The sequence below is a fragment of the Nicrophorus vespilloides genome, unplaced genomic scaffold, assembly GCF_001412225.1.
Source record: "Nicrophorus vespilloides isolate i.1.1-1 unplaced genomic scaffold, Nicve_v1.0, whole genome shotgun sequence".
Taxonomy (NCBI): Eukaryota; Metazoa; Arthropoda; class Insecta; order Coleoptera; family Silphidae; genus Nicrophorus; species Nicrophorus vespilloides.
Genome location: NW_017099969.1, coordinates 112,124 through 138,468, shown reverse-complemented (window position 1 = coordinate 138,468; position 26,345 = coordinate 112,124). Strand labels below are relative to the sequence as shown.

Genomic DNA, 26,345 nt, shown 5'->3' with positions numbered 1-26,345 from the left:
TTACATGATTTCTCAAGTCTTCAAGTTTTTCACTTCAGTAAATAATATTCATGAGTTTTAAAAGTTAATTATTTTGTGAAATTAAGTCTAATTTGATTAAATTCTTCATGAAATAAACAATAAATGTATGTAATCTAATACACTGTGATGGTTTCTTTATTCAAGTATTTTGTTTTGAAAGTCATCACTTTATTTTATCTTGTCCGTGTTAGTGCAGTAGTTTGCATTTGCATTCCATCTATAAATTATTAGATTTTAAACTCAATGAACGCTGAACGAGTCTTAAGGAAAGTGCGAAAATATTGAAAGCTAAATATTGAATGGACAGTGCATTTAACACTTGCTTTCTATCATCGAGGAGCGACAAAAGTCGTTTCCTCAAAATAAACCTTCTTTTTTTTTGTATCTTTTGGATGGTAAATTTCGATAAGTTGCGTCATGCTTCTGTTCGGAAACGTGCGAATGTCTGTCTCCTATGACGAGGATGTTATTTTTTTTCCCTCTTCTTTCTATTTGCGATTGGTACGAAATTATAATTACCGTCGTTACGTAATCGGCGTTGCAACGTGCAAGAGAAACTTGTATTATTGGCACATGCATTATATATGTACACACACACACAAACACATCGATACGGCTTGGTCGAATGGACTTTGAGGTGATCGGAAGAGAGACGCAGGGATAATTATTTATCATTATATCCGAATGTGTTTCAAGTCCACGAGGTTTACGAACCGCGAAATCCGCGCGTTTACTCTTCCTACTTTGATTCCAAACAATTTGTACTTCACTTGATTGTTATTTTTTTTCTTGTGGGTTTATAGCTCGAATCGCAAGAGTTTTTTGAACCTTCCCAGGTGTTTTGTTGTTTTCGAACGAATCGAAAGTCAGTTTTTGGGTGGTTTTATTTACCTGGTCCCAAGTTCTTCGTACCCAATCTTTCGCCTCTCTTTTCACCTGTGTGTTTCCCCTTGCATTTTTATTTTTCTCTCTCTCTCTCTCTCTCCTTCTCTTATTCTTCCTCTCATTTTTTTCTATTTTGGTTGACTCTTCCTCTCTCACTTTAATACCATATGCTTCCCTTGCATTTTTTTTTATTTCTTCTCTCATCTTTGTTTTGTTTTGGATTTTTGTATTTTGGTTGGTGGATCGAACGAAGGTTGGTCTTGTTAGAAGCGGACCGTCGCTATCGCAAGACTTCTGCTTCTCCAATGATAAAACACACTCTTTATTGCAGACGAGAATCGCGTACGTAATTGAAGAAATGAACGTGGAAAAAAGTATAAACTTGCGAACGGGCGGTGGAAAAAAAGCGTGAGGTGCGCGACGAACGACGTGCGGTATTTCCATGCGATAATTATGAACATTCATTACCGTTTTAGCTCTGAACGAAATTGAAACGCGATCTAACATCGCCACAAACAAACGAAATACACCTCAATTTATCAGTGCTTATTTTTTCCCTCATCTTCACCTTTCCGCATCGAAAAGGACAATAAAAAAGGAAAAATAAGGTGAGTGAACAAGTGCAAATTAAAATATATTTTTTTCTGTAACCAGTTTCCACGGTTAACGTTCAATCGACATCATAATTGTAATTACTTTTCCTGTAATTTTCCTCATTATCTATACCACGTTAAAGTTATTTTCGCAATTTGCTTTAAACTAAATGATAACGGGAATGGGAATAGCTTTTAAAATGTCGTTCATATTTTTTTCTTCAAACCAACATTTCGTATTTTTACGTTGATAACGCATTCCCAGATTGAAAGGAACTTTGGTTTAAAGTTGTAATTGTTTGGATTAACGATTGCCGTAATTCGGAAATTTCTGAACATTTCATTAAAACCGGTTTTAACACTACAAATTCGTTTCCAATTACTTCTTCATTATTGCACCAGTCTATTTATAAAATGACATAATTTAAGTATCTTATGAAATTGTTATGCTGTTTCAATAACAATTTGTTTTCTTAATTCATTCGCATTTTATTTGTTTCAATATGAATCTATTAGGGTAATAACATCTGAAGTATCTAGTTTTAGAAAGTTGAATTATTGTGTGCAAATTGCTAAATTGTAATAGCAGCTGATTTTTATTTTATTTTCTCAAAACGTATGTTTTATGTCAATTTTATGATTTGATTGTTTATTAAATCACGTTAGAAAGTACTAAAGTTCTATACAATTAGATCCAAGTTGTCATAGTTCAAAGTGACATATGTCACTTAACTTTCGTAAACTGTCAATATTTTGTACCCATTATTGTACTATTATTATCAAACGTTGCTTAACTTATGAAACCTGTCAATATTAGGTAGATAACAATTTCTTTACAATCCTTGTGAAACGTTGATTATATTAAGTACATCATTCATTGAATTATTGTGTGTAAATTGCTAAATTGTAATAGCAGCTGATTTTAGTTTTCTCAAAACGTATGTTTTATGTCAGTTTCAGTAATTTTATGATTTGATTGTTTATTAAATCACGTTAGAAAGTACTAAAGTTCTATACAATTTGATCCAAGTTGACATACTTCAAAGTGACATATGTCACTTAACTTTCGTAAACTGTCAATATTTTGTACCCATTATTGTACTATCATTGTCAAACGTTGCTTAACTTATTAAACCTGTCAATATTAGGTAAATAACAATCTCTTTACAATCCTTGTAAAACGTTGATTATATTAAGCACATCATTCATTGAATTATTGTGTGTAATTTACTAAATTGTAATAGCAGCTGATTTTTTTTTCTCAAAACGTATGTTTTATGTCAATTTCAGTAATTTGAAGATTTGATTGTTTATTAAATCACGTTAGAAAGTACTAAAGTTCTATACAATTTGATCCAAGTTGACATACTTCAAAGTGACATATGTCACTTAACTGTCAAAATTTTGTACCCTCTGTACTATCATTGTCAAACGTTGCTTAACTTATGAAACCTGTCAATATTAGGTAGATAACAATCTCTTTACAATCCTTGAGAAACGTTGATTATATTAAGTACATCATTCATTGGGTCATTGTCAAACAATGTATAAATATTGAAAGCTTTCAATAATAACAAGTTGATAGTAACCAACCTTGTCATACAGTGCTTATGTTTTATTAGCTGTCAATATTATGTAAATGATGGCACTCATCCATATAACATTGCTGTCAAAAAATACTTAACTTTTATAATCTATCAAGTAAAGTGCATTTTTCATTACGTTATTTATAAGTACAAATTCCCTTATTTCCTCTACTTTTTAGCATGTATTTTTGTATGTTTTTTATCTCTATTTATGCACAAAATAAATGTTAATGTTCAATATTAACATACGGCAAAAACAACAACAAACCATCAAAATAAGGTCAAGAAATTTAAAGATTTCTTTAAAAAAAACTATATGTAACTTTATTTCTCCGAAATGCAAAGTTAATTAAATTATATATAATGTCACACTTGAGGTGTTAAAAAGTTAGTACAATGTAAAATATATTTTGGAATTAAAAAAAAAACTATTCTCAATATACTCTAATATCCAATGTATACTAAAGTCGAGTAACTGACGAAGAATCTTCGACCTTGAAATTCTGTTCAATTTCTATTAAGATTGCATTAATTCTGTTCATGGAAAAGTAATTGTAATATCTGCATTTTTAAGAAGTTCATTACTATTCTATTCACCGGAATAATAAGTTTATATCTTAACTGAAATCAAAATTTACAAATTACTTGCATAAATAAAAGTTTCGTGCGTTGTCTGATAATTTATGAATTACATTTTTTTATTGATCGATAATTTTTACAATTATCCACTTACATGATTAAACAATGTTTTTTTTATTAATCGATTTAGTTTCGATAATATTAACATCAATCATTATTCAATCTATTATTCAAATCAAAGGTCAACACGTTTGCAGGTAAATTAATCAATTTTGCATTCTTCAAATGGAAAATCAATCAATGCAACATGTATCAACAATAAAAATAAGTTGGGTTTTTTTTAAATTGCGAAATTTTCTTAGAAATGTTTTCATTTCCACATAATATAAAATTACGTTGAAACTATTGATAAATTATGTAATTAAAATTTTTCGATTTTTTTTTCTAAATCACATGGACTGTATAATACATAGTGGAACCTCGCTTAACAAATTTAATCCGTTCTAAAATTTCCGGATTTTTACTCGTATATTGAAACATATTGACAAATACACATAATATGTGTACACAAGTTTTAAAAATGTGTGAAATCCTGGACTTCTCTTCTCATCGTCACTCGTTATGCGAGTCATTTTTCTTACAATTCATTTTGCTCGTTAAGCGAGGTTTCACTGTATATTTATATTTTATATATATATACAAACAATGTGTATATTAATTTTTAATAAAATAATTTAAAAGGGTTGAGAAAAGATTGTTTAATTACATGGATAATTGAGAGCGAACAAAAAAAAACCTCTTTTATTACCGCAAGGTTTCATTTGTGTGCTTAGATAATGATGTAAGTTAACAGTTATTACGTTTATATAAGTGTAGTGGAGCATAATAATTATGTGTTGTCCGTCGGTAAGAGAAGATTAATCAAAACGCAACCTCGATTACATTTATGATTGTTTCTCAGAAGTAATTTTCTTGCTTATCAATGTGTATTTACTATTAATTGTTAAGAGGATTTCGCATTGTTTATTGTCATAAATAAACAATGCGAAGACAATAAACTTTATCGCCTCAATGTACATTTAAATTATTAAATTTTTCAAATACTTTCAAAAAAAATTCTTAAACTTTCTTCTTATTTTATAAAAAGAATTGTTTTCATACTCAAAGTTTGATTTCGTAATTGTTAGAAACATTAACATCCCACATTCGCAATTTTCTATATTTATAACATCGATATAAACAATTGTATATTTAAACATCAAATTGCATCGCACAAAACAGATTAAAACTCAACAATAAACGTTTATTGCACAAATTGTAAAAAGCGTATTTTTTAATTCCGCAATTTATTTGCATGTCGTTTTAAAGCAAACAAAACGCTTATAGTTCATTGGTATCTTGTCTTTATGATCAAAACATAATAAACTATATCTTTTGTTTTTGTTTTTTTTTTCGTACGTCAATTATTATTACATTTAGCGGAATCCTCGTGTATTTAGTAAAATTGCACGGAACGAGACAATCGATATGATGCAATTGCGATTGCGTGCGTCCTCAACATTCAATGATAAAGTTTTGCTTTTATTTGATGCACTTTATTAATGCACATGTATTTCAATCAATATGAGCGAATTTTGCACTTGAATTGTTAATTTTTTAAAATATACAATACAGCCACATGGATGACAGCAACAGTATTTGAATACAAGTTACATTTCCTAAATATCCAACTTTCATATGCAACTTTTGGATCCATTCTATCTATTATAGATTCTGAGAAAATCACTAAATAATTTTTCATCTAAAATATAATAATACACTAATTATTTTACATAGTTTTTAATGTTGAGCTCACCCGTAAATTATTTATTACATATTGCATTACTTGAGAATTGGATAAAGAACGGTTATTTAACGTTGAGAAAATGCACTTTTTGTTAAGGCAAAAACCACAAATCTGATTTACTAAATGGGACGCGTCGCTAACGAATGGTAAACCGAATGCAATCACTCATCAATTTATAGTTGGCTTTGTTTTGTTTTCCAGCAGAAAAAGCAATAATATTTGCAAAGGAAATAAGTGCAATTTTCTTTTCGCTAATCGCAAACCCAAACTATTTTACACCTTCTAAAAAAAAACAAGACACAAATTATTTCGAATACAATTGATAACTTAAATATTCAGTTGACGTCAACGTTTGCGTAGGTTTTCGATCGTTTCCATTATTATTAAATTTTTGAAATTTATAATTAAGTTTTTGTTTGATGACTAATTTTATTTTGAATGGATGCAACGTGATCGGACGATCGTTGCCAATCCGCAATTAAGGGCCACCGCCAGATAATGTGCAGTGCTTGTCTAGGCAGCAGTTACATAATTTATTCTCGTGACCTTCTCGTGCGTTATTTTTATTATTCCTATGTGTATGTGAGTGTGTGTAAACTTTTATTTTTTCCAATTATTATTTGACATTGATGTTGATTCTCTCCCCCACACCGTGAATGTGTGTATGTATATATGATTATACACACGGAAGCACAGACAGATCCAACTTGGAGTGTGGCAGTCTTCTATATATCATTTTTGTTTTTGCTGGTCTCTTTCAGATCCAGGAGTGATTAGGCGAGGAATCTCGTTACGAAATTTAAAAACAATTACGTGCCGCGCTGATAAAGTGTTTGAGAAGAACGATGTTCAGATGACGCCAAAATATTGCGGGTCGCGTCCGGCTAACGACCAGTGCTGAGTAACTTTCTCATTTCAAATTTCCATCAACTTTAGTGACATTCCTTCTAACCATTCTATTGCATCGACATGGATTCGACTTCGAAGCCTACTTTTATTAATTTCGGACAAGAGGATCAAATGGTAACGTATTCTTATTTGTTTTGTTTTTTTTTTGAAATTTTGTTTTCGAGGCGTGCTTCAATTTCATTTGATCAGATTCACTTTCAATTGGTTAAAACGTCCGTAGGAGGAGTCACAAACTATCATAAAAAAAAAAACAAAACTTGGTTTTAAGTTGTCAGAAAGTTATTGTTACGTGATTGTCAATTAAAAATGTACAATTAATTCATAGCCTAAATAAATTCAGTATTAAGGTATCTTTGACATATATCAAATTCTGACTTTTACCTTCAGATATGTTTTTAATTTGTGTCTATTTATTTAACAAGTATGTTTTAATTCTGACTTTTACTTTCAAGTAACTACAGAAGTTTCTATTTATGTGTATTTAATTAAAACATATTTAAACTCACAGATAATGACCGATCAATCATCAAACGTCGCTTATTTCATTCTAACGTCAAATTATGACTTTCACCTTCAATCAACTGTAAATTTTGCATTTATTTATTGTACACTTCCACTAATTATTTAATTTCATTCAAAATCAAGTTGTGACTTTTTCTATATTGTTTTTTTTCTGTATCTAATTAATTTAAATAATGGCTTCTTAGATTTACATTAAGTTTAGACTTTTTTTTATACATATAAATACTTGTTTTTGTTTCTTTTGTTTTGCTAGGAAATTCGAGGTTACAAGAAGAACAAATCGAAAACATTCCTAATTTATCTTTGCTATTTATTAACCGGCGGACTGCTGAGGTTGTTCTTCCATTGGTATCCGAGGCTAAGGTTAATTAGCACGCACGAGGTTTGCCGATTGACGGAAGCGGAAAAGATTTTGATAATAGTAAGCTTCCTTCTTATTTTCATTTTTGTTTTTAAAATTTAAGCGCTTGATTTTTTAGGAGGATTACAAAGGTAAATGGAAGTCCTATTTCGTGGAGGAAATCAAATCGTTGAGGAGCTACGATTACGACTTGACGTATTACTTGAGCAACGGCAGCAAAAAAGGTAGAATTTAAATCGATTAATTTGATGTGATTGTTTATGTAATTATGTTTTTTTTTAATTAGAAAATCGAGATGCTAAGATTTTCGATTGCAAGAGGACGAGGTACGTCTTTCACGATGAGGAGCAGGGTTTCTTGAAACTGTGCGGATTGGAGACAGGTATTGCGAGGAGCGCTTTCCACACGCTCATCCCGCTCAGGGTTCAAGATCAGATCTCAAGGTTCCGAACAACGCTTTTCGATAGCGGCTTTGAATCAATTGTTTAATTTTTGTTTGTTTCAGGAGCGTGATTTACGGTGCTAATGAGATCGACGTGCCACTGGACAGCGTTTTCTCGCTGTTCGTGCTCGAAGCTCTGACGCCCTTCTACATTTTCCAAGTCTTCAGTTTGATAGTCTGGTTGGCCGAAGAGTACTACTATTACGGAATCGCCATTGTTTTGATGTCCGTCATAGGTATTGGCTCATCCGTTATACAAACACGAAAGAACCAATCGAGATTAAGAGGCACCTTGCACATGACTGACACCGTCTCGATTCTCAAAAATGGTTTCTACTACGACGTTCCGACCACCGAATTGGTACCGGGTGATATGATTGTTGTTCCTCCGCATGGATGCACCATGCATTGCGACGCAACCCTTCTGAACGGCAGTTGCGTTGTCAACGAAAGCATGTTAACTGGTATACATTTTGCTTTTAATGATCATAAAAATAGATAAATAAATTAATCATATTTCAGGCGAATCCGTGCCGGTCGTGAAAACATCACTGCCAAACACTTCCGAAACGTTCAGCATTAAAAATGACGAAGATCACGTGCTTTATTGCGGCACGCAAGTGATACAAACTCGGCAATTGGGTATTTCAAAGAACTCATCGTAAACCAACTTTTTATATTAATTTTGCATCTTTTTAGGAGACTCTCCAGTATTAGCTGTTGTCCTCAGGACTGGTTTTCTGACCTGCAAAGGGCAATTGGTGCGCAGCATTATGTATCCGCCGCCTGCAGATTTTAAATTCGATCAGGACAGTTACAAGTACATTCTGATACTTGCAGCGATATCCGTGATCGGTGTTATTTACACGGTGATCTCTAAAAGCACACGTAACATAGCCGTGACCGATATAATCATTAAAGCTTTGGACACCATCACCATAGTTCTTCCGCCTGCTCTACCAGCGGCCATGACCGTCGGTAAACTGTTCGCTCTCAATAGGTTGAAGAAAAAGGATATTTTCTGTATGAACTCGAGAGTCATCAACGTTTCCGGTTCTATAAATTGCGTTTGCTTCGATAAGGTGAATTATTGCTATTATCAATGTCGCAAGTAATTTAGTTAATTAATCACATAATTACTTTTTTTATTTATAGACTGGAACTTTAACGGAGGACGGGCTGGATATGTGGGGAGTAGTCCCCATAGAAAACGGAAAGTTCCTAAGTCCAATGAAGGACATCACCAATTTATCAAATAGCTCGCCGTTATTACAAGGAATGGCTTCCTGCCAATCCCTAGCCTTAATCAAAAATAAATTAGAAGGCGATCCTCTCGACACCAAAGTAAAAAAATCTACAATCAAACTTATCACATTTAAATTCAATTTATTGTTTCAGATGTTCGAGTCTACCGGTTGGGTTTTGGAACAGCCTAAGAAGATGATCGCCTTAGGCCACCAAATTCACACGGTACTTAAACCCGCTTTCGGAGACGTTCAAATTAAGTTGATCCACCAAAACCAATTCTCCTCGAAGCTGCAGCGTATGAGCGTCGTCGGTTTAATAGACGATGAATTCGTCTTGTTCTGTAAAGGTTCACCAGAAATGGTCGCCTCTTTATGTGATTTCAACACCATTCCGGAAAACTTGAGCTCCAAGTTAAAATCGTACACGGTGCAAGGGTACAGAGTTATAGCGATGGCATTCAAACATTTGCCGTCGATGAGTTGCGAAGAATTGCAGCAGATGAAAAGGGACCAGTTTGAATGCGACATGACGTTCTTAGGGCTGATTGTTCTTGAGAATAAACTCAAACCGGAAACGGCAGATATTATCAGCGTTTTACGGAACGCCGATATTAAAGTAGTCATGATAACTGGTAATTTTGAATTTTTAATTAATAAGGGAATTTTATTTTAAATTTGTTTCATTTAGGTGATAACATGCAAACTGCGTTGAGTGTGGCTAAAGAATGCGGCATTTGCGAGCTCGGAACTACTGTCGTTGACGTGGAAGTGATTGCTCCAGCGAAAAACGAAGAATATAAGTTGCGGCTGACCAGTGATCAAATTAATGTAATGTAATCAAATTGATTTGATTTAGAAAAAAATTACCTAAACTTTTTTGTTGTAGGTTTCCCAAGAAATGTGTATTTTAAATATGGAGGAGAATAGGAAGATTCAGTTTGCTATAACTGGTAACAATTGGAAATTGATTAGAGAACATTTCCCGAATCATGTAGCGAGTTTCATAAGCAACGGTATAGTTTTCGCTCGAATGTCTAGCGATCAGAAGCAGCAGTTGATTGAGGAACTGCAAAATTTGGGTTACTATGTCTGTGAGTGTTTCGTGATTGATTTATTTCATTGTATTTTGATGTGTTAATTTTGTTTATGTTTTAAGCTATGTGCGGTGATGGTACCAATGATTGCGGCGCTTTGAAGGCGGCGCACGTGGGAATCTCCTTATCGGATGCCGAGTCCAGCGTGGCCTCACCATTCACCTCGAAGAACGCGAACATTTCTTGTGTGCCGGAGATTATCAAGCAGGGTAGAGCGGCTCTGGTCACGAGTTTCGGCATCTTCAAGTTTATGGTTGCGTATAGCATGACCGAATTCCTTTCGGTCATCATCCTCTACGGCATAGACTCGAACCTAACGTCCATCCAGTTTCTCTACATTGACGTTTGCATCATACTCGTACTGAGCGCTGTTTTTGGTAATACCGGAGCGTACGAGAAAGGATTATGGAACGTGCCGCCGATGACGTCCCTCCTCAGTGCGATTCCATTGATTTCGCTCATCCTGCAAGTATTAAACGTCGTCGCCTTCCAAGTGGCGGCTTATCATCTCATACAGACATACGATTGGTTCGAGCCGTTCGATTTCATACCAAACACGAATATTTACACGAGTTACGAGAACTACGCCGTGTTTGCTACCAGCGCCTTCCAGTACATAACATTAGCTGTAGTATTCTCAAAAGGTTCGCCATATAGGAAGCCGATCTACACGAATTATTGGTTCAGTTTGTCGCTGATCCTCGTCACAAGCCTTTGCATTTATATCATTTACGATCCAGCTCAATGGATGCTAACGCTCTTCGAGATGAAGATCCCACCAGAATCTGATGGAAAAATGATGGTCCTACTTCTAGCCGTAGCGCATTTCTTCTCCGCCTACGTAATCGAAGACTTTCTTTGCGATTACATCTTAGGTAAGAAGCTGAATCTTAGGGATAGTGGCAAAGTGAAGGTCGTGAATGGAATTGACAACGTTGCATATATCAATTAAATTATTTTGTTTTTGTTATAAATACATTGTTCTTATTGAGTAAATTCCCGTTACTGCAACATTTTAACGGCTTCCTTTTCGTTCACCACTCCTCTCAAGACAATCGGAGGTCTAGCCTTTGGTTTCCCACCAAAGAACTCCTCGATTTCCGCCAAAGTTTTCCCTTTCGTCTCGGGAAGGTATTTGTAAAGGAATACCGTCCCGATAAGAGCAATCACACCATAAAATAAGAACACGCCGATCGGTTTAAACTCCTCCATCATCCACGGATAACTCTTCACGATGATGAAGTTGAAAATGTAGGCGAAGCAAGTGATCAATCCAGTCGATGTTCCTCTTATTTTCGTTGGGAAGCATTCCGCGGACATAGCGAAAGGAATCGACATGAAACCCAAGGTGCTTGTAAAGAAGTACGCTATCAAGCAGAAGACGGGCATCCAATTCCATTTATCAGAAAAGTCGTAGTTCAGGTAAAAGCATAACAGTGCCATGCACACGGTCATTCCAATACCTGAGAGTATCGAGGGTGGTCGTCTACCAAAGTTCCTTGAGAAGCAAGTCACCAGTATTGAGCCTATGAACCTAGTCAAAGCTATGCAGCAGATGAGAATGTACGGATGAACAGTAACTCCAGCTTGTTTCACAATGTCCAAAGCATAGAAAACGATCACCAAAGTACCGCTGAATTGTTGAAAGAAGAAATACATCAGTACTATAAAAAACGGTTTGTAACAAGAAGGTCGCTTGAAGTAACCAATCTTCTTCATAATTATCGATTTTAACGTCCTTTTGCTACCAGCCAACCCGATTTTGGTGGCATCGCGATTCTTAACCATCTTCTCGATTTCCTCGTGTATCCCTTCAGTCAAATCCGCGAAATCCCAAATGCTTTTAAGATTATCCGTGGCCTCTTTTATGCGACTCTTGGACACAAGCCACGTAGGCGATTCAGGTAAATATTGCACGGAGAGAAACATCGAAACGCATGGAAGAACTGCTGTGATCAAGCAAATTTTACACCATTCTTCCTGTAGTGAAAATAAAAATACAACAATAAAATTACTTTTTCTTTGCTATTAATAGAATCACTTGCCTGGAATATGAAACCTAGGATGTAGACGATTAAGATCGCTGAAGCGAAAGCGATCGAACTGGCTGTAGTTAAGATACCTCTCCATTTAGGACATGAAATTTCGGCGACGTACACCGTAGCAGGCATGCTCGAAAGACCTGTAGAAAGACCTGTCAATATCCTTCCTGCTAATAATATAACGTACTGGTTGTCGGTTCTATCGTAAGCGAACGCGATCAGAATCCATCCCAAGAACGTTATAATGTTTATTAGTAGAAGAATGGTTTTCCTTCCGTAACGATCGGAGATAGGACCAGAAATGAAGCATCCTACAGGCGTTGCGACCGAAACAATGCTTGCTAAAAAAAATTGAATGATTAATTGCAAAGATGTATTCCAATCCTCACCAAACCAAGAAGCTTCGCTCAAACTCAATTTATTTGGATTCGAATCACTTTGAAGAGATGGCAACGCTACAGCCGAGAAACCTATGCTCATTCCAGGCGCAATCGTTGTGAAATAAGCGATGAAAGCTAACAAAATCTGCAAATCGTTAGTCCACATAAATATTGTTTTGTTTACGACTTACTTGTTTCTTCGTGGATCTCTCCTGCATCACAACATTTTCCACCTCCATTTCTGTTACAAATTAATCCAATTATTGCATATTTCGATTAATACATTTATTTAATTAAGGCGCGGTCATGTTGAAGTAACGCGCATAAATTTAAAAAACCTTTCTTTCTAATTTTCAAAAAAAAAAGTATTAGAATTCGTGTTTAAGAAACTGAATGCAAATCGCGTTCCTGATTGCGACTATCACAGTCGCATGGTTCGGTTAACATTGTTAATGTAAATCTGAGTTTCGTAAAATTATCTGAAATTTTCAAGTGCTTTATTAATAATCATAATAATACTAAATCTGGATTGAGTAAAAAAGACGACTGTGCAAGTCTGATAACGGGAGATTTCGAAACGTTCGACGCAGGGAAATTGTTTATTCCTGAACTGATTTCGTGTTCAATGTTTTAACTTTTTTTTATATGTTTACTGCATAAGTTAAATTACGATGATGGTGCGTTCTGCAGATTCTCGGAATGTGTGACCTTACAACAACACAGAGAATGGTAATTTATACAGGTTGCTGGAAGTCTGATAAAAAGAGATTTCGAAACGCAGAGAATTTTTTTTTATTGCATTTGTTACTGAGCTGATATCATATACAAAGCTAAAAGTAAATGTAATAATGGTTTTGTCAATCTTTACGACACTTTACGATAAATGAGATTAATAAAATTTTCAATAGATACAACATTTACAATTTATCTTTTGAATTATATAGAACTAAAAACTATAAATTAGGAATATAGATATAAATGTATTTCCATGTTCTATTCTTATGTTAGATTAGGTTGAGCTTAGGGAGAAAAATAAATTATAAAAAAAAGTTGCCAGGAGTTGTAGCGTAATCTATAAAACTATGTAGATAGGAGGAATAAATGAGACTTATGTAAAGATGGCAGTATAAGTAGAAGTGCTTAAAGTAGGAGTGTCTAAAGTAGCGAGGAATCATGATAAAACAATCTTCCATCAGACACAAGCGCTTTTGGATGCTTTGAGACATCTTCCACCTTATGTAAGGTGTCCTCTCTTCGCAATTAAAACTTGAAAGTTTCCAAATTATCTTAACATTACATATTCAATGTTTCTTTACTAAATTAGACCTTAATAATAATTACGATAATGAAAATTAATTAAATGGACCATTCAATTTTGTTTGATATAATTATTACTATCAATTAAAGGTGTTTTTATTTAAATGCAGAGTATCCATAAGCATGAGTCATTCACCGTGGATACAGGCAGTGCACGTCCTTGAATTATCTATAAATATGTATACGTTTCTGCCATCTCTTAACATTACATTACTGCTCGCAAAAATCCATGTGCATATGTTGGTTATTTGTTAATTTTTTTTTTATGTAACAATCCAGAGATAAGAATCTAAGCGTCACATGCATGTTTACATATGTGTATAGATGTGTGTGTGTTTGATTTTGATAAACATATAGTAGAGGTCAACATGTACTGGGTTCAATCAGTTCATTAGTGTTGATTAAATCGGATCTTACTATGCTAGTATTAAAAACTTAAGTGGAAACGATGTACTCGAAACTTTGCGGCAACTCGAGGAATCCGCTGAACCTCCTCAGAAGGACCTACCACAGCGATGGAGTGTTCGGTTACAAACCCAACGCAAGAAAGAATACCATCGGTAAGCGTAAATGATTAAGAAATTGTAATGTATGATTATGATTGTGTTCTTCAGTTCCTCAGGATGTGTTAAAACGTCGATCGGAGAACGCCAATTTCTACAGGTTGGTCGAAGCGTACAGGCAGCACGCTCACAAGACGGCGGACATCAATCCGGTTGCTTTCACCAAAAACTTAAGGTATGCTTCAAGGACTTAAGGTCACGACCCGCAGGTTCATTGAAACTTTCAAAATTCGCAGTATTCAACCTGAACTGGATCCGCAGCGTTACGGCTTCGAAAGCAACGATATCGTTAATTACGAAGGTATTATAAGGTGCGGTAAAAGGGATGGAACCGTCACGGAGGCCGTCGAGTTCTTGCGTGAGGCGTACGGAAGGAAGATCAGCGCAGAGTTCGTACATCTGGAGGTAATTTGCTTAACAAATGTGTTTCATGAATCTGTTACAAATTTCGCGTTGTCAGAGTGAAGAGGAAATCGAATGGTTTTCGCAACGTTTGGAGGAGATCTCGCACGAAACGCTGAGCGATGAAGATAAGAGGCGGATCGGAGCGGAGGTGTTGAAATCGCAAAACTTCGATCGGTTTTTGGCAAACAAATTCACAGGCGTTAAGCGGTACGGAGGTGAAGGCGCTGAAAGCATGATGGCTTTCTTCAGCGAATTCTTCCAGCTCTCCGCTAACGGTTGGTTACAGCTTCGCTCTTAAGAAATTAATATCTTTAACGAGTCTATTATTTTGCAGATGGTTTAGAACAGATCATTTTGGCTATGCCGCACAGGGGAAGACTCAATCTTCTTACAGGAATGCTCAATTTTTCTCCTGTCAAGATGTTTGCGAAACTTCGTGGAATGCCCGACTTTCCAGACAAATACCAAGCGACTGGTGACGTCCTCAGTCATTGCAGTAAGAATTTGAAATTAAAAATTAACCAACAGTTGATAATATTTCATTTTAAGTTTCCTCGACCGATTTGAACGTGGACAATAAGCAATTACACATTAGTTTATTATACAATCCGTCGCATTTGGAGGCTGTCAATGCTGTGTCCATGGGCAAGACCAGATCCAAGCATCTGTGCACCAAAGCCGGTCATTATTCTGGAAACGGCGAAATGGGAGAAAAGTTTGTTAACATTCAGGTGCACGGTGATGCCGCGTTAGCTGGTCAAGGAATAAATCAGGAATGTTTGGCGATTTCCGGAGCTCCGCACTTCGAAATCGGAGGCTCCATACATCTTGTGGTTAACAATCAGCTGGGTTTCACCACTCCCGCAGCCAGAGGAAGATCCTCCAGGTATTCCTCAGACTTGGCGAAAATCATTTCAGCTCCGGTGATCCACGTTAACGGAGATTATCCCGAGGTATAAGAAATACAAAATTTAATTTGTAGCAACAATTTAAAGCTTTAATCTACTCAGATGGTAGCTAAAGCTACTCGCGTGGCCTTCGAATACCAAAGGAAATTCCGCAAAGACATTTTCATCGATATGAACTGCTACAGACAGTGGGGTCACAATGAACTTGATGATCCAACATTCACAAATCCAAGCCTCTATCAAATTATCAATAAACGAAGGTAAAACATCCCAAGAAACGATTTTTACAGAGGTAATCATTTGAGCTGTTTCAGAACAGTGCCGGATAAGTATATGGACAAGCTCATCGAAGAATCGGTGATTACCAAAGATGAGGTTGATAAACAGGTGACGGATTACAATGCATGGCTGAACTCGCATCTGAAAGCTGTCGACAATTATGAACCCGAAGTAAAAAATTGCAACGGTGAAAAATTGGTATTATTATTAATTATTTGTAATTTCGCAGGATCCGAGTTTCCAGAAACAATGGACTGGATTCTCGCAAGCGCAGCATGTGGTAACCACCTGGGATACGGGTATCAGTGAAGATCTTCTGCAATACATAGGTACCAAATCCGTGACGTATCCTCAGCATTTCGTAAGTTCCAAAATACTAATGTTAAAATTAAGTTATTAATTATTCCTTTTTCTAGAACATACATCCGCATCTCCAAAAGAATTACGTCAACGCTAGATTGACCAAGGTGCAGAATGGTCAGAAGATCGATTGGGCCACAGCCGAAGCTATGGCGTTCGGTTCATTGCTTTACCAAGGTTTACCTTTATTTTTACAACGTTACTTCGTATTGAAATTTATGAATTAGAAAACTAATATGAAATAATCAACAGGTTACAATGTTAGGATTAGCGGTCAGGACGTGGGTAGAGGAACTTTTTCACATAGACACGCGATGCTCGTCGATCAAGAAACGAACAACATTTACATCCCTCTGAATTCGTTACACGAAAACCAAAACGCTTTCTTGGAGGTAATTAGATTAATTTGCAAATATTCCTCGTGTAGATTAATTTAAACCTTTTTATTTCAGGTTGCTAACAGCATTTTGTCGGAGGAAGCTGTTTTAGGATACGAGTACGGAATGAGCGTCGATAATCCAAATAATTTGATAATATGGGAAGCGCAGTTCGGGGATTTCTTCAACGGCGCTCAAATCATCTTCGACACTTTCTTGTCGACCGGTGAATGTAAGTTAAAGAATTACGTTAAATTCTTTGCTAAACTAATACAATCAACTTGAAGGCAAATGGTTGTGGAGTTCCGGTTTGACCATCCTGCTGCCGCACGGCTACGACGGCGCAGGACCGGAACATAGTTCTGCTAGGATCGAGAGGTTCCTGCAGCTCACAGATTCCAAAGAGGACAAACCCGACGGAGACGACGTCAACATGCAGGTCTGCCAGCCGAGCACGCCCGCACAATACTTCCATCTATTGAGAAGACAGGTAAAAATGATTGAGTAAATCGTGGATTTTTTTAAATAATGTTGTAAATTTTAATTGCAGATGCTCAGGAATTACAGGAAACCGCTGATTGTAATCGCGCCGAAGACTTTGTTGAGGCTCTCGGCTGCTACATCAAGTTACTCTGAAATGACGGAAGGCACTTCCTTCCAACCTGTTTTAGGTAAATGCAAATATCATATAAATTTACTTATTCCATTGATTATTTTTTTGATTTAGGTGATATCACAACGGAACCACATAAAGTGAACAAAGTGATAATCGCATCCGGAAAACATTACTATTCCTTGATGGAAAGCAAAGAGAATCTCAAAGTAAAAGACACTGCCATTATCCGATTGGAGAGCTTCTGTCCGTTCCCAACGTCGGAGTTGCAACAGGAGTTGGCGAAATACAAGAACGCAAATGGTAAATTCAATTTATCAACTAGTTAAAAGAAAACAATTAAATTGTTGTTGTTTCAGAGTTCATTTGGAGTCAAGAGGAACCGCGCAATATGGGAGCATGGACGTACCTAAAACCGAGGTTCGAGAATCTCGTTGGAAAGAAGGCAAGTTTTATTAATTATCAAATCAATTTGTTTATATAATTTAAGTAATTCAATTGCAGGTGAAATACGTGGGTCGAGAAACTCTTCCTGCTCCAGCAGTCGGAGTTGGTAAATGGCATCAGGAGCAAGCATCTTACGTCATCACTGAACCTTTCTCGGTCGATCAATAAAGAGCGAAAGCTGTTTAAATTTTTAAGAAAATATTCAAAAACTTGTTTTATTTAAATCGAAGATAAACATGTGTTTACTACACATAACTTAGACAATTAAAAAAATAATATACCTATTTTGTTATTATAGCAATGAATTGAGTACGCGCGCGCTTGTGTTTGCGTATTGAGATATAGTGTAACGATAATATTTAAAACTTAACATTAGAGTCATTAAACAATCTGAACTCCAAACTTGCTCAGATATCCTTGCAGGATTTTCAATGCTTCAGAGTTGATCGAGTTGACGTAGGTGGGCAGACGGCCGGGTTGGGATGATCCCAACGTGGCCAAACTCTGCGCCAAGAATTGCCTCGGCTCGCTGATGGCCTGCAGAGGGTCAGATTTGGCGGCGTTGGCGAAATTCAGCTTTGCACTGGTTGTTTGGAAGCTGGGCGTGTCGTCGATCTCTACGAAATGATCATCGGGGAAGGTCGTCTCGTCTCGTGGCATCTCAAAGAAGCACAGCAGAGCCTGAAATTTAATTATGCAAACAATAAGTAAACTAGTAAAATAAGTAAAATGTACTAAAACTATTTAGAAAAGTAAATATTTTCACTATAGAACTATAACACTTTTTTTTCCAAGATTAAACAACTGAAACAGAAAAGAAAACATTACCTGCAACAATGCAGTCCAATACTTTTGGTAAGTCCCCGTGTACATTTCTGGGCATTCGCAGAGCAATTTCGTCACACCACAAGCAACGATCTTCCTTTCGACGATGCCCGATATTTTCTGCATTTCAGCGATCAACAATTTTTCCAAAACCATACCGAACATCCTAAAGAAAACGTAGATTAATACAAACTTAAACGATTTACAAAACCAACAACATACTGCGCTTGAATTCCATCGATTGTAGAAACCAAATCATTGGGTGAATATTTAACAGCGTACATCGAGAAGAATACGATCAAACCGATCACGTATTTCGTGGTTTTGCTGGACGAAAGACGTTGGAACAGCAAAAAGAAGATCTGCTTATGGAACGGCGTCAATGCCTCTCTGAAAAAATTACAAAAAAGTTAACAAATTGTTAAGTTAAGCAAAAAGGGAAATATTACGTTGGGAAATGTTGGATCATGTGTTGCATCAAGTGGAAACCCTCGTGATCGTTTGATTTAGACGCAATCAACTTCTGGAAAACACCCAAGAATCCTCCCTAAAAACAATATAATTAAATAACTAAAATGGAAGTTTGAATCACGAAGACTTTACCAATTTGTCTTGAGCGACGATTTGTGGAGCGGCTTGCATGGAGTAAGCGCACAGCAGTCGAACCAGCGGACTGATATTTGCAGGTCTCTCCCACAGGACAGGAGCCAAGAGGCACGGAAGAAGTTGCATGTACGGTTCAGGGATTGATCCAGGCGGGGTCATCTCCATCAGCATAGACAGTAATTGAAACACGTACGGAATGAATTCTTGTATATCTTGCTGCAAGATTCCTTGAAATATAGGGAAGAGAACGTCCTCAAAAGATTTCACCGCGCCAGGATTACTGGCGCAAACGATCCTGGAAAATGAACGCAATTTAAGTTTTATTGCTAAACGCGCTTCACTAATAAAACTCACTTAATGGCCAAAGAAAAGGTTTCGAACAGATAGTGATTGAAGTGCGGTTTCGAGGGATTCTTGCACACGGCTTGCAGTTTTTCGGTGAGCTTCGGTAAAATTGATGCCAAGTAAGGAATAACCTTATTTTGCAGAGTCGAGAATGAGCGCATTATTGCTGAAAAGAACGGAATATTAAAATGTTTCAAACAATACAAAAATCGCGTTAAATTTACCTTTCATTACGTATTCGTTCTCCTCGGATACAGGCCTATCCAATACTGCAAATAGGTTGGAGAGCAGCTCTCCAGAAAGCGGACCCAAATCATCGCCGGTCACGCTGAAACATAACATTTTAAATTATAAAAAATAATATACTTCTCATCTGTAAAACTCACATTGCGTTATTGGTGCTGTTGCGCATCATCAATATTTTTTCTATAGCGCAAGCGGCATACGTATGGATAACAGCACTCTCTGAAGGAATATGTCTCACGAGTTGCGGTAAAGTACCAACAACGATCTCCTTAGGCAGAATCGATCGGAACGTCATCACGTATTTGATGGCATCGGCTTTCAATACAGGCATATCATTGACTGCAAAATTATACAATTAAAACTCGGATAAATAAATTATATTTTCACAACTTACCATCTGGCCTTTCTAATTCCATGAGGATATGCTCCTGACAGAATTGCGGCACGGACACGAACTGGCTGCTCTTCGTCACTCCATGCTTTTGCGTTGATCCTCGGCTTACCATAGAGATTACCAAATAGATGGCTGCATCTTTGCTGCGCCAATTTTGTTGAGGATTCTCAGCGTATTGTTTCATCATGACCTGCAGAAATAGGCATCAATTAATTGCACTAAACTCACAGTTATAATTAACACTCACTTGCAGATAACTCCCGAAAATATTTATAATACTTTCTTCAAAATTCTGACTGAGAGTATTCACCAAATCGCAAGCAGCCCTTCTTCTCGTATCGATATCGGACCCTTCGATGTCTCTCCGCGTATATTCCTCAGGGTTATCCTCGAACAACTCCTTATCAGACTCTGAAGAAAAACGCAATTAGCATTAAAAGTACCAAAGTAACATTGATTAAGTACCTCTGAATTGCATGTTAGGTATGATGACTTTCTCGCAGATGCTGTTCAACACATTAGCAGCCTCGAACAAATACCGATTGTGATTACGATCCGCTACGGAAGACAGGAATTGCAAAGCATTTGAAACCAGCTATAATAAAAGCAACGATTAAATCCTGCTCTACTTTCAAAAAATCGCATTGGATTTACCAAATCAAATTTAGGCTCCAAACCGGTGGACACTAATAAAGACCAAATATCTGTTACGAATTGCTGAAGATAAGGTTGAAACTCCTCATCGTATTTCTGTGCGTACAACGCAATATTATCGCAAACCTGTGATTTTAATTGCTGCATAACGCCAGATTCTTCACTATCCTGTAAGAAATAAAATAAGTTAATATCTATTTTACTACAGACTATACAAAACTTACTGAAGTCTCCAAGCATTTAACTTCAGCTGTTAAAAGAGTATGGAAATTGTTCATCCAAATCCCCATGTTATCCTCAAAGAATTCAGGCAAATCTTGGAAATTCAATGAGTAAAACACTTTACACACAAGCATCAGTGAATTGTAGATTACTTTCAAAGCGTTCTCATCTTTAGCGTGCGTTTGAGTTAAATTCATTGTAGCCTGAAATTGAAATGTGTAATATAAAATATAAGTTTTAGAAGAAGAAAAAAAATAAATAATACCACTAAAAGATCTGTGAGAGGCTGTGCCAACTTTTCAAGAACATGTTTAATTTCAGACCACAGCTCATTTGATTTGAATTCATATCTGTATTTCTTGAACAATGAATGTGCTGTTCTGAGTACACCATTTATTACATTGAAGTCACCTGAAATAAATAATTTTCAAATTGAATCTAATATTTCTTTAGAAAAATGTAAGTATTTTTAATACCAGTAGAGAACTTCTCAACCATTTGCGTAATCAGTTCTGGCCATTTCAATGGGAAGTCAGTTTTTCCAATTATACTAATTGCATCACTCAACTGTTTCTGTATGGATTCAGGTGATGACAACATCAATGTTACAATCAGTGCTTTAATTTGGGACCTATCACTCTCATGGATCCTATCCGGTTGGTCATCTTCCTAAAAGATAGAAAATAACAATTAATTTCTTTCAATTTAGTTAATTGAATTGTACTGACAACACTCCAATTCCTTTTGATGAAATTCTTGAATGCAACTGCACCGGCTACTCTTATTGTCATATCAACCTCAGGCTTGTGGATCAAATGCAACAGGAGCAGTGAATAATTCCTGTTGATTTCAATTCCCTCCAAAAACTTCTCAGCTGTATGAATGAATCAGAATCAAGTGTTAATAAATTTATAAGAAATGGGTAAAGAAAATACGTGCCTGGTCTCCTGACATTAACATCAGGATTCAAGGTTTGTTGCAAGTACTGGCTAAGGGTTACCAAATTTTCATCAGACACATCCATTATGGCAAAATTCTTGTATATCAACTGCTGTTCAATTCGAAACCTTTTCTCATTCGAAGTACAACTTGGAAATAACCCTAAACTAGACAAGACACCGATTTTTGAATGGAGTCGGTTACGTCTTTGTTGAATTAGGTGAGAAGCTGGAGATGGCGCTTTATTATACCGGTCAACTTTCGTTAATAAATTTTTATTATCTTATTAGATTCCAATGAAAAGTAATTATTTTGAAATAAAATCAATCTACAATACTCGAATACAATACAATAATCGAAATATGATTAACAACATTTAATTAATATTGTTACAATTCCAAAGCAGATGGCAATACTAGTATAATATAACCTGGTGGTTGCCTAGATTTCTTTACTTGATAGTAAATGACGTTTGTTGCTAAGAAGTGATTAGGGTTGATTAGCTTATACAACAATTTGTTAACGTTTCACATTTGAATAACATACGGTTCACGCACATCAGGAACAATGTTGAAGGCGGTGATATTAATCGGTGGCCCTCAAAAAGGTGAGTTTTCTTTAATTGAAAATCTGTTATGAACTTGGAATTCTATGTACTTTAGATGTTTATTTACAATAAAAATGTCTTAATCGCTATTTTAGGCACTAGATTTCGTCCATTATCTTTGGACATCCCCAAGCCACTATTCCCAGTAGCTGGATTACCTTTAATCCAACACCACATTGAAGCTTGTGTTACCATTGAAGCCCTGCAAGAGATCCTTTTGATTGGATATTACCCAGTTTCACAAATCCAGCCATTCGTCAATGAAATGCAACAGAGATATGATGTCAATATTAAGTAATTCCTGGCACTTACCTATCAGATAAATGCATACATTGAGTATATATCTTTAGGTATCTGCAAGAATACACTGCATTGGGAACAGCTGGGGGGATATATCATTTCAGGGATCAAATCCGTTTGGGAAATCCTGACGCGTTCTTCCTGATGAACGGCGATATATGTGCAGATTTTACGTTGGAAGCTCTGTACGTTTCCCACAAGTCTAAAGGGACCAAAGCTTTGGTATGTTTATCACGAGCGGACGATGGTTATCGTATAGGAAATGTATTCCGATTGGAAACTTTGTTGTGACAAACGCACGTTATTGAAGCGTTTTATAAAATGTAAAAATATTAAAATGTTTAATATTATAAGAAAAAATGTATTTGCAGGTGACGATTATGGGGACTGAGGCAACAAAACAACAGTCTCTTAATTATGGCTGTATGGTGACAAATAAGGATACAGATGAAATTACTCATTACGTGGAGAAGCCGAGCTCCTACGTATCCGCACTAATCAATTGCGGAGTTTACTGCGTTTCCTTAGATATCTTCCAAGTGATTGGCGAAGCTTTCCATTCCAAAGAACAAGATTATTACAAGCAAGTGGTTGGATGAAGTATGTTTGAAAATAACTAAATATTTCTATTCTTTAGGGGAAATGGTAATGCCAATAAGGAAGCAGGTTATATACAGTTGGAACAGGAAATCTTGGCACCTTTAGCAGCAACTGGTAAAATGTTTGCTTATCAAGTAAGTTGTTGATAATTCAAATACAATTAATTGTACATATTGTAATCATATTTGTTAAGGTGCAAAGCTGGTGGGCTCAAATTAAAACAGCGTGTGCTGCGATCTACGCCAATAAACATTATTTGGAATTGTACAAATCCAAGCATCCAGAACGGCTGTCCCAATCCATCACCGAAGTAGGAGAGAGTGGAGATGCCAAATGCAACATCATCTCGGACGTTTATATACATCCGTCGGCTTCGATTCATTCTACAGCAGTTGTAAGTTGATGATATTCGCGACTCGAGAAATAAGATTATTGCAATTTGTTGTTTTGTAGTTGGGGCCAAACGTGAGCGTAGGTCCCGACGTTACCATCGGCCCAGGCGTTCGTATCAGAGAAAGCATCATATTGGGACACGCGACCATCGAGAATAATAGTCTGATACTGCACAGCATCATTGGGCACAATTGCAGGGTGGGACGATGGGCGCGCATCGAAGGCACACCCTCGGATCCCGATCCCAACAAGCCGTTCGCGAAAATGGAAAACCCTGCGTTGTTCAACAACGAGGGTCGTCTGAATCCTTCCATCACCATCTTAGGTTCGTCCGCATACATTTAACTTTAAGAGTAATTTCTGATTGTATTGAATTTGCAGGATGCTATGTTACGGTTCCATCCGAGATGATTCTGCTGAATTCCATCGTGTTACCAAACAAAGAGCTGAATCGCAGTTTTAAAAACGAAATTATATTATAAACTCTATATATTTCTCTCTTTTTTTTTAAAAACATGATTTCTGTAAAATGGTTTATTAAACAGTTGCATTAAGACGATGACTAATTGATTTTGTTGATGGTATCGTAGACGTCGCATCTCCTTTGCTTGAAGATCGGAATTTGCTGTCTGACAACGTCGCACTCTTTGAAGTCGAGATCGCAGTGAACGACTTTTTCGGTATGATCGGCTTGGCAGATCACTTTTCCCCACGGATTCGTGAACTGCGAATGACCCCAAGCGATGTATCCTTGAGTGCCTCTTGCCGGACTGATAGCGCACACGTAGATCTGGTTGTCCAAAGCTCTGCCCCTCTGCAGCAGTTCCCAATGCATTGGACCGGTTGTCATGTTGAACGCTCCCGGATAGATGATCATGCTGCATCCCATGAGCCTGTAGAGTTTGGCCAACTCCTCAAAACGCATATCGTAGCAAATTCCCAAGCCGATTTTCACATCATCAATGCAGAAAGTCGCCAGTTCTTTACCAGGTGATAGGATGTCAGATTCCTTGAATGTTATACCACCAGGAATGTCAATATCGAAGAGGTGGATCTTCCTGTACTTGGCAATCATCTCACCACATGGATTCCACACAGTGCAAGTGTTGTAGTACTTGTTTTCGTAGATCTCTGGAATGGTTCCTCCAACTAAATAAATTTGGTTGTCTTTGGCTACATTAGACAACATTTCACAGGTTGGGCCATTCGGGACGCACTCAGCATACTTATCAAAGAACTTCACCCCATATGGAGAGTTGAAGCATTCTGGGAGGCAGATCAATTTTGCGCCGCCCTTCGCAGCTTCCTCGATGAATTTCTTGGCGTTTTTCAAATTCGCATCGCGATCTACTCCCACTTGCGTTTGCACCAGAGCGGACTTGATTATCGTCATCGTCGAAGAATATCTTTTGGTCGGACTTAAGAGACACAGATTCCGGTGAACGACTCGATGTACTTGCTTAAATACATTCATTATAAATTATCATTATTATATAACCTACAATTTATACAAACTTTGACGCGTTAAAAAGCGAGAAAAAATCACCTTGCCACGACGTGCTAAAAAAGGACGAAATGTGTTTATGTTCTAAAGCTAGATTATCTGGCGTTATTGTTGTAATATCATGATTAAGTAATACTTGAAGTGATAATTTCAGTTGAATGAGAATGCAATTCAAAGAAAAGTAAACAAGATAAATGAATTTACAGAAAGTACTTAAGAAAACAAAAATATCTTTATAGTTCGTTCGCTTTAATCTATTCATTTAATTTAGAAACTTATATCGATTATTATTAATATAAATCTCTGACCCTTTTTGTACCATTTTTGGAGTTTATCAGCCTCTACAAATTTTGTTGGTGAGGTATGAACCAACTTTTTTCGTATCGAATTTTCGTCATACAGGCACTAATTATGAATATAAACATTATAATTACTTTTTTTAAAACAAGAGGTGCCATCTATTGTTAAAAAAATATTCTCATTGATGCGTACTTATTGGATGAAGTATCAATTTTTGAAGAGCATCAGATAAAATTTGATAATTCTAAAAGTAGTTATGTGAATTGCGTATTTTGCTCTGAATTGTGTTAGTTGATCCATAGATGATGATTAAAAATAAAAGCTTTTTATTTGGGTATAACAATCAAGTGCCTAAATCATTATTTCAGTAAAATTATATTAATATACATATTTAAAACTATATTGCTTAATTATAATATGACATGTATGTATTATGTGTGATACATACAGTATAAAGTACTGAACAGATAAATAAAATGTCATTATATACTATATATTACAGATGGGATTCCTAAAATAAAAAATAATATATAATTTATACATTCCTTAATTAATGATTGTAGGTGAGCCTCCGATATTCTTTTAAATTGATAAATAAATTGATATGAATCTGTTACATTGAATTTCATATATA

The 26,345-nt window shown here is 36.2% G+C and overlaps 6 protein-coding genes across 7 annotated transcripts; 3 read left to right on the top strand and 3 right to left on the bottom strand.

Annotated features, from left to right (window-relative positions):
* The first annotated feature begins 1,036 nt into the window (after positions 1–1,036).
* On the top strand, positions 1,037–11,076 carry LOC108566389 (probable cation-transporting ATPase 13A3). 2 transcript variants are annotated; one of them, XM_017926242.1, is made up of 13 exons: positions 1,037–1,514; positions 6,272–6,533; positions 7,195–7,362; positions 7,421–7,526; positions 7,589–7,745; positions 7,808–8,208; positions 8,267–8,386; positions 8,444–8,826; positions 8,900–9,088; positions 9,143–9,623; positions 9,680–9,819; positions 9,878–10,082; positions 10,148–11,076. In XM_017926242.1, exons 2-13 carry the CDS (start codon positions 6,480–6,482, stop codon positions 11,035–11,037), a joined length of 3,294 nt encoding a protein of 1,097 aa, XP_017781731.1. In that variant the 5' UTR covers positions 1,037–1,514; positions 6,272–6,479; the 3' UTR covers positions 11,038–11,076. The 2 variants fall into 2 exon arrangements, with proteins under 2 accessions (XP_017781731.1, XP_017781732.1); XM_017926243.1 differs by lacking the exon at positions 1,037–1,514 and adding an exon at positions 6,088–6,172.
* Positions 11,073–13,372, bottom strand: LOC108566390 (facilitated trehalose transporter Tret1-like). The gene is made up of 4 exons (XM_017926244.1): positions 12,699–13,372; positions 12,517–12,652; positions 12,131–12,468; positions 11,073–12,065 (listed from the first exon to the last, which is right to left on the bottom strand). The coding sequence occupies exons 1-4, from the start codon at positions 12,744–12,746 to the stop codon at positions 11,088–11,090; spliced, it is 1,500 nt and encodes a 499-aa protein (XP_017781733.1). The 5' UTR covers positions 12,747–13,372; the 3' UTR covers positions 11,073–11,087.
* A 638-nt stretch (positions 13,373–14,010) lies between these two features.
* On the top strand, positions 14,011–17,975 carry LOC108566386 (probable 2-oxoglutarate dehydrogenase E1 component DHKTD1 homolog, mitochondrial). The gene is made up of 17 exons (XM_017926238.1): positions 14,011–14,384; positions 14,439–14,562; positions 14,624–14,792; positions 14,848–15,067; positions 15,127–15,288; positions 15,342–15,745; positions 15,803–15,960; positions 16,015–16,150; positions 16,209–16,340; positions 16,396–16,516; positions 16,592–16,731; positions 16,792–16,948; positions 17,004–17,206; positions 17,267–17,387; positions 17,444–17,632; positions 17,689–17,774; positions 17,834–17,975. Exons 1-17 carry the CDS (start codon positions 14,273–14,275, stop codon positions 17,942–17,944), a joined length of 2,745 nt encoding a protein of 914 aa, XP_017781727.1. The 5' UTR covers positions 14,011–14,272; the 3' UTR covers positions 17,945–17,975.
* Positions 17,976–22,092, bottom strand: LOC108566385 (exportin-2). Its single transcript, XM_017926237.1, has 17 exons — positions 22,008–22,092; positions 21,797–21,942; positions 21,545–21,737; positions 21,334–21,479; positions 21,071–21,271; positions 20,847–21,014; positions 20,658–20,787; positions 20,440–20,603; positions 20,193–20,382; positions 19,939–20,137; positions 19,777–19,880; positions 19,562–19,718; positions 19,205–19,502; positions 19,051–19,148; positions 18,824–18,991; positions 18,605–18,767; positions 17,976–18,457 (listed from the first exon to the last, which is right to left on the bottom strand). The coding sequence occupies exons 1-17, from the start codon at positions 22,090–22,092 to the stop codon at positions 18,158–18,160; spliced, it is 2,910 nt and encodes a 969-aa protein (XP_017781726.1). The 3' UTR covers positions 17,976–18,157.
* A 338-nt stretch (positions 22,093–22,430) lies between these two features.
* On the top strand, positions 22,431–24,466 carry LOC108566396 (mannose-1-phosphate guanyltransferase alpha-A). Its single transcript, XM_017926257.1, has 8 exons — positions 22,431–22,614; positions 22,710–22,908; positions 22,965–23,136; positions 23,286–23,497; positions 23,552–23,648; positions 23,708–23,908; positions 23,968–24,232; positions 24,289–24,466. Exons 1-8 carry the CDS (start codon positions 22,575–22,577, stop codon positions 24,387–24,389), a joined length of 1,287 nt encoding a protein of 428 aa, XP_017781746.1. The 5' UTR covers positions 22,431–22,574; the 3' UTR covers positions 24,390–24,466.
* LOC108566397 (omega-amidase NIT2) lies at positions 24,408–25,561 on the bottom strand. Its single transcript, XM_017926258.1, has 2 exons — positions 25,423–25,561; positions 24,408–25,366 (listed from the first exon to the last, which is right to left on the bottom strand). The coding sequence occupies exon 2, from the start codon at positions 25,298–25,300 to the stop codon at positions 24,470–24,472; it is 831 nt and encodes a 276-aa protein (XP_017781747.1). The 5' UTR covers positions 25,301–25,366; positions 25,423–25,561; the 3' UTR covers positions 24,408–24,469.
* Between the last annotated feature and the right edge of the window lie 784 nt (positions 25,562–26,345).

Excerpts from the sequence above, each read along its gene's own strand:
- LOC108566396 (XM_017926257.1), top strand. The coding sequence starts at position 22,575 with ATGTTGAAGGCGGTGATATTAATCGGTGGCCCTCAAAAAG. Across the intron at positions 22,909-22,964 it reads AGATATGATGTCAATATTAA|GTATCTGCAAGAATACACTG; the intron begins GTAATTCCTGGC and ends ATATATCTTTAG. Across the intron at positions 24,233-24,288 it reads TCCTTCCATCACCATCTTAG|GATGCTATGTTACGGTTCCA; the intron begins GTTCGTCCGCAT and ends TTGAATTTGCAG.
- LOC108566385 (XM_017926237.1), bottom strand. The coding sequence starts at position 22,092 with ATGGATGTGTCTGATGAAAATTTGGTAACCCTTAGCCAGTACTTGCAA. Across the intron at positions 21,015-21,070 it reads TTAAATGCTTGGAGACTTCA|GATAGTGAAGAATCTGGCGT; the intron begins GTAAGTTTTGTA and ends TATTTCTTACAG. Across the intron at positions 19,503-19,561 it reads ACCTTTTCTTTGGCCATTAA|GATCGTTTGCGCCAGTAATC; the intron begins GTGAGTTTTATT and ends TTCATTTTCCAG.
- LOC108566397 (XM_017926258.1), bottom strand. The coding sequence starts at position 25,300 with ATGACGATAATCAAGTCCGCTCTGGTGCAAACGCAAGTGGGAGTAGAT.
- LOC108566390 (XM_017926244.1), bottom strand. The coding sequence starts at position 12,746 with ATGGAGGTGGAAAATGTTGTGATGCAGGAGAGATCCACGAAGAAACAA. Across the intron at positions 12,653-12,698 it reads AGAGATCCACGAAGAAACAA|ATTTTGTTAGCTTTCATCGC; the intron begins GTAAGTCGTAAA and ends AACGATTTGCAG. Across the intron at positions 12,469-12,516 it reads GAGCGAAGCTTCTTGGTTTG|CAAGCATTGTTTCGGTCGCA; the intron begins GTGAGGATTGGA and ends AATTTTTTTTAG.
- LOC108566386 (XM_017926238.1), top strand. The coding sequence starts at position 14,273 with ATGTACTCGAAACTTTGCGGCAACTCGAGGAATCCGCTGAACCTCCTC. Across the intron at positions 16,732-16,791 it reads ACCAAAACGCTTTCTTGGAG|GTTGCTAACAGCATTTTGTC; the intron begins GTAATTAGATTA and ends TTTTTATTTCAG. Across the intron at positions 16,949-17,003 it reads TTTCTTGTCGACCGGTGAAT|GCAAATGGTTGTGGAGTTCC; the intron begins GTAAGTTAAAGA and ends ATCAACTTGAAG.
- LOC108566389 (XM_017926242.1), top strand. The coding sequence starts at position 6,480 with ATGGATTCGACTTCGAAGCCTACTTTTATTAATTTCGGACAAGAGGAT. Across the intron at positions 6,534-7,194 it reads TCGGACAAGAGGATCAAATG|GAAATTCGAGGTTACAAGAA; the intron begins GTAACGTATTCT and ends TTGTTTTGCTAG. Across the intron at positions 7,746-7,807 it reads GTTCAAGATCAGATCTCAAG|GAGCGTGATTTACGGTGCTA; the intron begins GTTCCGAACAAC and ends TGTTTGTTTCAG.